General features: G+C 39.3%; 1 protein-coding gene across 1 annotated transcript in view; it reads left to right on the forward strand.

Annotated features, from left to right (window-relative positions):
• ARL8B (ADP ribosylation factor like GTPase 8B) overlaps window positions 1-6,471 on the forward strand; it is a 48,585-nt gene extending 42,114 nt beyond the window's left edge. The window contains exon 7 of the mRNA XM_047095610.1: window positions 4,368-6,471. Coding sequence (XP_046951566.1) covers window positions 4,368-4,417 — 50 coding nt within the window. The 3' untranslated portion in view covers window positions 4,418-6,471. The remainder of the gene's footprint in view (window positions 1-4,367) is intronic.
• Window positions 6,472-12,353: the final 5,882 nt, after the last annotated feature.

Here is a 12,353-nt window from a genome sequence, read left to right on the forward strand (position 1 = left end):
CAGCAATTTCAAAACTCTCTTGTGAGAGGGAATGTGACAATGCATTACAACATTTGACATATGGTGGATGTCACATGGGGGTATTAGTTTTCTATTGCTGCTGTCAATTAGCAGCCTCTCATGGTTCTCACTGAGCTAGAAATCAAGGACTAAAATGACAGGTTGTGCTCTTTCTGGAGACTCTAGGAGAGACTCCATTTTCTTGCCTTGTTTTCACCTTTTAGATCCTGCCTGCTTTCTTGGCTCATGGCTCCTTCCTCCATATTCAAAGCCAAAAACATTATCTCTCTCTGACCGTTTTACCATAGTCACACCTCCAATTAAAAAAGAAAAAAAAAAAAAAAACACCGAAAACTTGTATTGGCCCTTGTAAATAGTGCCAAAAAAGTGTGTTTAAAAGGTATTCTGAGATTTTTTTTTTTTCCTTTAGCCTCGTTCATTATGTATTGGTTCTTACCATAGTTAACTTTTTTCCCAAGTCATTTCTAGTCTATCAAGTTTTTCCCCATACCTTCTCAAACATGCTCTGATGAGCTCAAATTGTTGATAGTTTTCTGGCTAATTCTGGGCTTTCTTTCCCTTTTATTTTATTTTATCTTATTTTACTTTTTATTTTGAGGGTTTTCTTTTTTTTTTTTTTTTTTTTTGAGTTTATTTGAGACAGAGAGACAGCATGTGTGCATGAGTGGGAGAGGGGCAGAGAGAGAAGGAGAGAGAGAATCCCAAGCAGGTCTACGCTGTCAGCACAGAGCCTGACCCTAGGCTGAGTCTTGACAACCATGCGTTCATGACCTGAGCTGAAATCAAGAATCAGATGCTTAACCTACTAAACCATCTAGGTGCCTCATAAAGATTTTATTTTTATTAATACTATTTTTTAATGTTTATTTATTTTTGAGAGAGAGAGACAGACAGTGCAAGCAGGAGAGGGGCAGAGAGAGAGGGAACAAAGAATCCGAAACAGGCTCCAGGCTTTGAGCTGTCAGCACAGAGCCCGATGCAGGGCTTGAACCCACAAACCGTGAGATCATGGCCCCAGCTGAAGTCGGACGCTTTACTGACTAAACCACCCAGGCACCCCAAGATTTTATTTTTAAATAATCTCTGCACCCAACATGGGGCTTGAACTTAACAACCCCAGGATCAAGAGTCCTATACTCCACTGACTGAGCCAGCCAGGCCTCCCTGAGCTTCCTTTAAAGAGCACCTAAAAGCAGTTTGAGCCTAATAAGTTGGTGATGGACACAAACTCTCCTCTATTAAATGGGTAGAATAAGTGGTTTGTTATATTGTGAGCATTCAGATAATTTGCAGATTCTTCAAACACTTAGGGTTACATAGTTTATTAAAAAAAATCCCCCCCCCCCCCCCGTGTTAAGAGGAATTCTTGTTAAATTTTAAGTTGTGACGCCATGAGAGTATTTACTTGTACAACAGTGTTCTCATCAAAGGACTTTTTTTCCCCAGGAGATGTTTGGCAACGTCCAGAGACACTTGGTTGTCATAATGAGGACTGTGATGCTGGCACATAGTGGGTAGAGACCAGAGATATTCTAAACATGCTACAGTCTCCACGGCTAAGAATCGACCAGCCTAAAACGTCAGCAGTAGTGGCGAGGCTGAAAAACACTGTTCTATACTAACCGTAATTTTTAGGGCATTGTGCTATTCTGTAAATCTATTTTACCACCTTGAATACTCTCTAGTATTTCATAAAATAGGAAAAAGAAGTTATTGAAAGGAGAAAAAAAATCCTTTATTTTATTACCTTAACAAACTAGCCAGATAGTTTCTTGAAAAAATCTTGGGAGCTCATGTAGGAAGGAAATGCTGGAGAGCTGATGAGAAAGAACTTTTGCTATTTGAGGCTGATCTTCCTAGTCTGTCATAGAGCTCCAGAGACACCAGTATGTGATTGTAGAACTCCTGCTTCACTTTGTATTATCAAGCCCTAGGACATGGATCCACTCTACCTAGATTCAAATAAGCAGTTTGTAAATGAGAATTTGGAGCAAGAAATGCAGCTAATAGCGAATTAGATTAGACTTCTTGGATAATCAAGTCAGAACATCCTCCTTAATTTCAGCTTTTACAACATTTTAGAACCAAATTTGTGAATTTACTAAATTGTTCCAAAGGTATCTCAGTACACATGGATTGTATATTCTCCTTCCAGCTTCCTAATGTGGCATATGAAATACTTGAGTAATGTGTCCTCAGACCACACATAGAACAGATTACTTCTGGGAACATGATTTTTGCAAAGATGTCTCGTGTTTGTGGCCCTTTTTGTCATGGAAGATGACTTCTTTTTCTGAGTATCTTATTTCTTTTCTGCCTTTTTATCTAGTCTTAAGGATCCATCTGTCTTTAGGATATGACTTCTGTCCAGTGTCCACAAGTTTTGATTTTTTTAAGTGAATATCTTAAATATTTAAAACTAGGCATTTCACTTTCAGTTTTACCTTTCTTTCCGTTCAGTTCTAATGAACATGGCTTTGCTCTTCCTGCATACTGCTGTCCCCCTTTGAAAGTGCACAGTCTGGTTCAGCAATCAGGTTAAATCATTGTTTTCACAACTCTGAGCAGATCATGTTTGTTCAGATCTCAGCTCTAGGCTATTCTTTATATGTGTGTGGAGTACAGTTTCTGTAACACGTTAGCTGGGAAACTGAATTTGCACTCAGCTCTCAGGCTTGGAGAATCAAATGCTCCTTTTGATAGATGACACATTTTAAAGAACTCAATGACAGTGACTCAGTGTTTGACTTAGCTGCTTTCTCTTGTCACTCGAAGTGCTTTTCTTAGCTAATTTCAGCTACTATAGCTTCACCTGCCATCTCTATTATGGTACCTTACCAGTCCGCATCCCTTTCTGAGATCCATAGAGCTAAAACTACCTGCTGGACATCTCCATGCCTGTTATCTTCTTACACCTCAAACCTGATGTGCTTTATAGCTTAATTCTTTTTTTTTTTTTTTAATGTTCATTTATTTTGAGAGAGCACAAGTGGGGGGACAGGCAGAGAGAGAGAGAGAGAGGGAGAGAGAATCCCAAGCAGGCTCTGTACTGTCAGTGCAGAGCCCGATGTGGGGCTCAATCTCATGAACTATGAGATCACGACCTGAGCCAAAATCAAGAGTCAGATGCTTAACCTACTGAGCCACCTGGGCGCCCCTACAGCTAAATTCTTAATCTTTTAATTCTCAAGTCTGTTCTTTGTTTAGCCACTGTGTTTGTCAGCAGCTCCATGACATACACAACTCATTGAAGTCAGAATATTCTTTCTTACCCACTACATATAGGCAGTTTGTTCTATTCTGTATGTTAGTCAATTCTGCATTTCCTTCTTCTATCCCTATAGCACTGGTTTGCTTCAGGCCTTCCTCCACTTCCTATTCCTGCTGTGGTATTTGGCATCTGTATTAGCAGCTCTCCAAGTTGTTCTCTGTTGCCATTGTTGAGCATGCTAAAATAAAGTAATATATGTTCTCTGCTTAAAATTCTCCAATAACTTCTAGTTGACTTGAGAATAAAACCCAAACTTAGTAGCACCTTAGAGTGAGATACAAGGATATCTGGCTCCCTCTTGTCTGTGGTTCTTTGTTGAGGACATTTTTGCTCACAGGGGACATTTGGCAATATCTGGAGACATTATTGGCTGTCACAACTATGAGTGTGGAGGGGGAGTGATAATGGCATCTAGTGGTAGAGGTCATGGATACTGCAAAATGGTCTACCATGCACAAGAAAGGCCCTCTTCCCATCCCAGCATAGAATTACCCAGTCCAAAATGTCCAGAAGGTGAAGTGAGAACTCCTGCTGTAGCCTTAGCAACGAGTGGCAGCCCCTTCCACCATCCTTGTGCTTCATCCACATCTTATCAAATATAACCCATCCAGATCTCCACAGTGTTCATGTCTTTGTTTATTCTTTTGCTTTTGTTGTTTCCTTTGCCTGGAATTCTGCCGGGCAACCCTCCTCCCAACCCCAAATGATTTCTTCTGTTTTCCAGCTTTGACACTAAAAACTCCCTGAGGGCAAAGAGGGTTTCTCCCATATCTTTGCATTCCTGGCACTTCATGTAATAGTACCTTGTCTTAAGGCAGTTAGTAAATTTTTGAGTGAATAAAAAGATGGCACAAGCTGTCCTGAGCACAGAGACCTCATGAGTCTCTCATAATTCCTTAGACTGCCCTCTTGATGTTTCGGTAATGGAGAATAGTAGTATAGATGCAGAAAAGCAGAAGAGGGCAGGGCCAGCATGTGTTTTGAATTAGCTGCGTTTTAAATATTATCTCTCATGTTTAGTAGTTTCTTAACTTTGATATCTTAATGCCTTCAATTTTTTTCCCTCCATCTTTAGATATCACACTTCAGTGGCTTATTCAACATTCAAAGTCTAGAAGAAGCTGAAGCATCTCCTGAAGTCATCCAGTCCTTCCTGGCTATAATCCTAGAATTATTGTCCGTTCCTCTGAAGTACTTCCCAGAATACGGTCCTTCCTAATCCCAAGAAATTGCCTTTTTCAGAGTTTATTTCTCATGTGCACTGCTGAAGATGTGTATCCCTAATCCTTCATAAAGAATCAGCTAGAGTTGTCATGATAAAGTCAGCACACACAAAAAAGCTTCTTATACATACTTGTCTTAAACAGTGTGTAGAGCTTTTTTTTAAAAAAAAAAAAAACAAAAAACAAAAAACCCCAAACACATGTGACCATCTTAAATCAAGACAATTGCATATATATGTTCTGGTCTTTCTGGGCCAGATTTTTATATTGGTTTTCGGTAAATGTCTATGATACTTCGTTATAGAGTCCATTAGCTTAATACTGATACTGACTTGATACAGCATGAAGTTTCTAGTGCCACACACAGTATTTAGAAAACCTTTAGCCTGACTCATGTGGGATAAAAACATAATGTTTACCTGTCTCACAAATGCATGTGAAATGTATAATTACACCTTAGGAGTTTAAAAAATGGTCTGCAAAGAGTGAGTGAAGGCACCAGATCAGTGTTGTTAATTGGTTCTTTACACTGGTGAGATCGTATATGAGTTTAAAAAACATTCTGCTTTCTGAGAATTCTTCATCACCAGATAGCAGTTGGGAATATGGGAGGAACTGAGGCATGCTGTTGTGTATCTGTCCAGATCATTACTTCTCTTATTTTTTCTTCTTCTTTTTTTTTTTTTTTCTGGGTTCAACACACTTTTTTAAAGGGTTGGGAATCGAGGATTTTCTCAAAAGCTTTCATGAATTTAGAGCATTCCAGCCAATATAATAAAATGTGCTAAGAATGTCAGACTTTGTTCAAACACCTGTTTGTTCTTTCTTTCTCCAGTCATTAAATCAGTGCTGCTGCATGACACTCTAACTCTCGACTTTTTATATCCAGTCATAGACTTTCAGCACAATAGATACTTAGAAATAAAAATTCTTATTTTTCTCTCTTATTGATGTAAGGTTTGGCACTCTTTTGTCTGGTGCCATTAGACATCTCGATTATTGTGACAACTCTAGACCTGCCTGCTCTATCTAATGTAATCATGCGCAACGTCTACAGGTTGTTTAATAATCACCCGGGGAACTGAGGAGCTGATGCTGTGGATTGTTTGCTTCTATGATACGGAGATGTATACAAACTTAAAACGAACATGTTTTGTAGTTTAGTGATGTCCATATACACAAAGGGACATATTACTACTGGTTCACTTGTAAATTGTTATTCACATAAACCACTGTAGTAGATAAAACTCTATGGTACACCCGCTTATGTGTTGCCTCACACTGTGTGTGATTTTGTTTCTTTTGTTAAGCAGCACTCATGTAGACAGTGCATTTCCAGACATGTTGAGCACTCAGAAGTGCAGTCAACAGTGAGTTCTTTTAATGAATACCAGTTTTAATTTATAGACTGCCATGGCCTTAACAATATTCTGTACAAAGTACTGCACTGTGTTGCACAGATACTCCTTGTTTTCCTCCATTCGCATTTTTATGAGTAGAATCTCAGCTTTTAAAATTCTGTTCCTATTCTTTGAAGCATGTTGCATACTTCCCTGATGGGATGGATGGTTCTGTAAATGAAGGGAAATTTAAACTTGCTACTGTAGCTCAACACCATTAATGGTCACTGTGAACCATTACAGAGAATGTGGCAATTTGCTTGTGCCTAAAAGGAGGAATTGGAACTAGAAAGTGTGACTCTGTGGGGATCGCATAGGTTTGTTATTTGACCTATAGCTAAACCTTAAATGTGTTTGTGTGTCTGTTCATTGCTTTCAGCATTTCAAGACATCCAAACTCTACTACCAACATTTTCCTGTGCATTAACTTCTGCATGTGAAAACTTAACAGTTACTGAACTTTGTAAATACGTGAATTTTTTAATTTAGGTGATGCATTTTTTGTCTGTTTACTGCTCTTCTCAGCTTTATTCAATAAACTTGCATTTTGAGGGTTGTATTGACCATTTTAACTGAAAATGTGCATCCTGATGGAAGGTGCTGACGTTTTTGGAAGGGGACAGAAAGAAAGTTATCGTGAGGAGGGTCCACAGACAATGTGCTAGAAAGAAATCAGCTCATTTCTCAAAGAACTGGGTCTGTGGGCTAGTTAACATAGAAGTAAACTTTTACAATATCCACAGAATTGATACTAGGATTTGGCGGGGGGAGGCAGGGTGGAGGAGATGCTGTTACCTGTAAACTGTCATGATACACCAAATTTAAGACTTTCACAAGTGGCAAGAGCTAGTTAAGCATTTTATTATCTATTCTTTTTAAAAATCATAATGAAACTTTATTAATAAATTGAAGTTGCAAGGCATGCCTACTTACTGACTAGAGTTCCAGAATGAAAAGATTTTAAATGTCAAACGTTATGGTTTTCCCACAAAGGCACATGTTTAAAGTAAAGCCATTTGGTCTCCTTTCCTGTGTGTTATCTTTTGCACTATAAAAGTGAACATTTATCTCCTCAAAGCTACTGCAAAGATGGGATTTTTTATGTAGTTTTACTCAAGAAAAGTTCAGCCTGGCTTTTTCTCCTATATCCATACTGTTGTTCTGGATAGTCAAACCATGTTGGCCAATTGGGTGTGATTCAGCATTTCTAGGACAGAAATTTCGAGGATATCCAGATTCAGTTTTTGTAGGGGATTGGTGGAGAGATTGAGTTAGGCTGTTCACCTGCCCTCTTCTCACCACTCTCCTACCAAAGTGATTTTTGAAGGAGTGTGTGTGTCCCTGGGGCCAGTGGGTAGGGGTGCAGGGAGGATATAAGTTTAGCTTCCTGTATCCTTGATTTTCAAGTTGATATCTGCTTTCAAAAATTGAGACTTACAAAAATCTGTCCCTTTGATTCCGTCAAGTAAATTGGATGTATTGGGCTGTGGCTACTTTAGTATTCATTGTTTTGACTGAGGAATTAATTGCCTTGTGTAATTCTATCCATACAAGATCCAGTTACACTGAAATCCTGTTGATTTGGTGATTCCAACCTCTCAGGGTCTGGCAGATTGAAAACTGGAGTGGAAGTCTGAATTTACCATAGTCAGCATTATAATGTAACATCGAATTGGCCAAATACTTTAAAAATTCCATTGTGGGGAAACCAGCATGTTTAGTATTCAAGATGTTTTTTTCTCTTAAAAAACTTTAAATGTGCCCTCAACAACGTGCATGCCTGTGAACATACTTGAAAAGGAAGACCGTAAAGCAAACACTAGCCTTACCAACTTCCCTTCAGCTTGCACATCTACAAATGTGGGGGCCACTGCAGGTGTTTCCTGTTGATTAGTAAATAGCCTCCACACAATTTCTGTTTTAAACTCAGCTATTAATAAAAATGGGCGCTTTTGTAATTGCTGCCTCTTGAATGTTCTTAGGGAAACAGAAGCAAGTCATTGACATGATAGATGGCAATGGGAAGTTCCTTAATCTAAGCAACGGCAGTAGTCATTCATTATTCCATTTCATTAACAAGCTCTCTCTTCAGTAAGGTAATTCTGTTTTAAAACCGCAAGGCAGCTGGTATGCAAGGCAGCTGGTAACTTAGGTGATGCAGATTTCCTAGCAGGAATCAGAGTGGGAAATCTACTTTAACTTCATTTTATGGGGGCTTGCAGGTCAAGGGATGAGGCAGGGAAATAATTTGTCAGTTGAAAATGCTAATACAGTTTGACTCTGTCACGAGTGCTGGATTGACATTTGAGAATATGGGTTCTTTTGTTTTTATTAACTGATTGTGTGATGAGTTGCTGAATCCCTTCTGGCTCTGTAGTTTTCCCATCTATAAAATGAAATGTAGAAGATTTCTAATATAATTTCTCCTAACAGACTGGTTCTATAGCCAAGAGGAGTGGATGGTGGTAAAACAGCAGAGAAGAAAGATGAAAAGGCCCATTCGCCCTAGTGAATATGTTAACTTTGCATGTTATTCAGCTTGCAAATAATCCAAAAGCACAAATATTTACATTTTATCACTTTAACACATTTAAGGGCTAGAGATCACAGACATTTTATAGAATGATACAGTAACTTAGATTTTGTTTGAAGGAAATGCTGTAAAACATAGGGGCTTATATTTTGAAAGCCATTTAAAAATTTTAAAGCTTTTCTCCCAGACTGCAGAAAAATGTTTATTCTGGTATACAGTGTAGAAAAATACATATCTACTACAAACTCGGGGGCAAACTTTTAGAGCTAATGTTTAACACTTTATAACTGCCGTGTTGCTGGGTTCTGCTAGAATTTATTTGGAGCTTGGGGAAAACTGGAACAGTTAAGAAAATACTTCTTTTCAAAGTAGTGAGAGGGGAAAAAAAACAACAAAGCCAGCGTATTCCCTTTTGAATATAGGAGGTGGAATATTAATAGATTGCCCGTTACGGTGTCTCCTTCAACCAGCTTTTAGATAATCTACAGCTTTGGCCTACCCTCAGTTTTCTACAATCTATATCACACAATGTGTGTCTTCTTTCTACATATTAAAAGTGCATCATTTGTATCTGCTGCTACCCAGTATATGAATTAGGTAACTCCTTTTTCTATTTGTATCATTTTGTAAGGAAAAAGAAATTGTTCACGTTTATCATACCACTAACTGATGGAAAGCACAAGCTCTCACCCTTAAAAGAAGGTTAAGAATTTTTATGATTTCCACTTTCTCTGTAAACATCAGTTACCTAAAGCGTGGGGCATGGCACATGGATGGTGAACATTAGTTCTTGATGGATAATCACTGCATTGGATTTAGTGATTTAGTAGTTAGAACAGGTGCGGAAAGGAAGCTTACCACTTCCTAGGTCCGCTTTATTATTTTTTTACATGATTTTTAAAAAAATTTTTTTTAACATTTATTTATTTTTGAGACAGAGAGAGAGAGAACATGAACAGGGGAGGGTCAGAGAATGAGGGAGACACAATGCGAAACAGGCTCCAGGCTCTGAGCTGTCAGCCCCAGAGCCCAACACGGGGCTCGAACCCATGGACCGTGAGATCATGACCTGAGCGAAGTCGGACGCTTAACCGACTGAGGCACCCAGGCGCCCCTTTAAATGATTTTTAATAGGTGAGTTACATGATTCAACAATTGAAAATACCTAAAAAAAATGAACTCTTGGTTCCACCCATGACTGAGTAACCAACTGCCCTTCGACCACCACTCTGGCCTTACAGGTAATCCTTAAATCACTTTCTTTAAAAAAAAATTTTTTTTAATGTTTGTTTATTTTGAGATAGAGACAGAGTGCGAACAGGGAAGGGGAAGAGAGACGGAGACACAGAATCTGAAGCAGGCTCAAGGCTCTGAGCTGTCAGCACAGAGCCCAAGGCAGGGCTCGAACCCACAAACCGCGAGATCATGACCCAAGCCGAAGTCAGACACTTAACCGACTGAGCCACCCAGGTGCCCCTTATATCACTTTCATATTTATTTTTCTAGTGTTTTCCTTATACAAAATAAAAGCAAGTAGAAATATGTATGCGCTTTTTTTTTATTATTTATTTAAATCCCTTTCTTACATTGAAGGTGGCATACTGATTTGAACATGGCTTTTTTCCACTTACACTTACCTGGCGATCTTTCTGTATCAATATAGAGAGAGGTCCCAATTCTCCTTCACAGCACCATGGTTCCCAATTCATTGTGTATGTGGTTTTCACTGTTACAGATTCCAGTTTACCTAATGGTCCCCTGTTGATAGACATTTCGGCTGTTTATAACATTTTGCTTATGTAACCAGTACTGCAGTGAATCTTGGACGTTTGCAGTAATTCACATAACCATGACTGGGTCAGAGGGTAAATGCATTTGTCTTTATGCCAGGAGTTGTCAATCTGCCCTTTATAGGGGATGGACCACTTTTTAGTTCTAGTTCCTGTCCCCCGTGTCTTGTCAGTCAGCAGAGTGTGTTGACAAACTTCTGGATTTCTGCCCATTAAATAGGTGGGAACGATAATTATATACAGTTTTTTTTTTTTTCAACGTTTATTTTATTTTTGGGACAGAGAGAGACAGAGCATGAACGGGGGAGGGGCAGAGAGAGAGGGAGACACAGAATCAGAAACAGGCTCCAGGCTCTGAGCCATCAGCCCAGAGCCCGACGCGGGGCTCGAACTCGTGGACCGCGAGATCGTGACCTGGCTGAAGTCGGACGCTTAACCGACTGCGCCACCCAGGCGCCCCATATACAGTTTTGAATATGAGAAATTTAGCTTTTCTTACCCAGCTGAGGAAACAATATTACCTTAATTCTGGAGTTGGATCACCAAATTGATGGGATAATAGGTAATCTCCTCCCTGTTTTTGCTTAAGTCTTCCCCTACCCCTACTCCACCTTTTACAAAGCAAGTAGATACTGCTTCAGAAAGAAGCAATGCTGAGTTTTAAAAGTTATCATTACATCACTTGTTTCTTTTTTACATTACTGTTTTGGGTACTAAATCATTTATAATTTCTTAGAGTAGAAAAATCCTCCTTTTAATAGACTATTTTAACCCTGATATTTAACATAGGAATCTCTGGGAGTATCCTTGTACCTTTTGAGGTTGTTATGGGGCCAGACCTATTTTCTAGCTTCACAGTTTTAGGAACCTAGTGCACTGATTGACTCAGACAAGATTGATTCTGAAAACTGGAATATCCGCCTATTTATTTACAATGCAGGGTATCTTTAAAAGCACCAACATACACCTAGGTCATCTCCTTCAACTATCAGAGTTAAGAGGAGATTGAATTTGGATCACCTTGTGGGATGTAACTCCACATCACAGAGATTTAGGACCGTGAGTATAGAAGCTAGAACGGGTTGAGTTAAATAGAACTGGAATTAGATGTGAGGATTCAAATATCTTTCAGGCGTTCTTGGACTGTGGTGAGTTTTAGTCCTGTCCTAGCTTACATTAGGTTTCCTTAGATATATTTTTCTCCTAAAACAGTGCTTTGAAAATAGGAGGGGCTTATTCATCCAACAGACCTCAGGTTCAAAAATACTAGGTGCTTTTACTAAATGCTGGTCAGTTCAGAGAGTTTGCGAGTAGTAAAAATAGGGCTTACTAAAAGTACTTTTGTAGGTACATTATATACATATTATATACATTCAGCAATTGAATTCTCACAACTGCCATATACTCATATGTTTTCTTTTTTTTTTCTTTTTTTTTTTTTTTTTTGTAAGTAGGCTTCAGGCCCAGTTTGGTACCCAATGTGGGGCTTGAAATCATGACCCTGAGATCCACCCCTGAGCTGAGATTGAGTTGGACCCTTAACTGGCTGAGCCACCCAGATGCCCTTGAGTACTGGTTCCTTTTTTTTAATGTTTATTTCGTGGGGGAGGGGGGGTGGAGAGAGAGACAGAGTGCGAGTGGAGGAGGGGCGGAGAGAGAGAGGGAGACTTAGGATCCGAAGCAGGCTCCAGGCTCTGAGCTGTCAGCACAGAGCCCAATGCAGGGCTCAAACTCAGGAACCGTGAGATCATGACCTGAGCTAAAGTCAGACGCTTAACCAGCTGAGCCACTCAGGTACCTCGAGTACTGGTTCTTATTACCCTCATTTTACAGATGAGAAAACCAGCTCCAGAAAAGTTAAGTAACTTTCCAAGGTCACTCAGAAGCCAGAGCTACGATTTGGACATCTGGCAATCAGACTTCGGTCTGAGTTCTTAGCTAACACCTCTTTTACGTCCCCCAGAGTAAAGGCATTTTTACCATAGTACGTTTCATTTTTTCAATCAGCCCCCTAATGCTTTTGTAAGATTGTGCAGAAAACAGTTTTCTTGAAGAGTTGCTTTTTAAAATGGAGGTTTTCTGATTAGATAGGGATGTTGTCCCAATCTTATCAGC

Source organism: Lynx rufus, unplaced genomic scaffold, assembly GCF_022079265.1.
Source record: "Lynx rufus isolate CCGP_SWC_20201006 ecotype Redwood Valley unplaced genomic scaffold, mLynRuf1.p SCAF_4, whole genome shotgun sequence".
Taxonomy (NCBI): domain Eukaryota; kingdom Metazoa; phylum Chordata; class Mammalia; order Carnivora; family Felidae; genus Lynx; species Lynx rufus.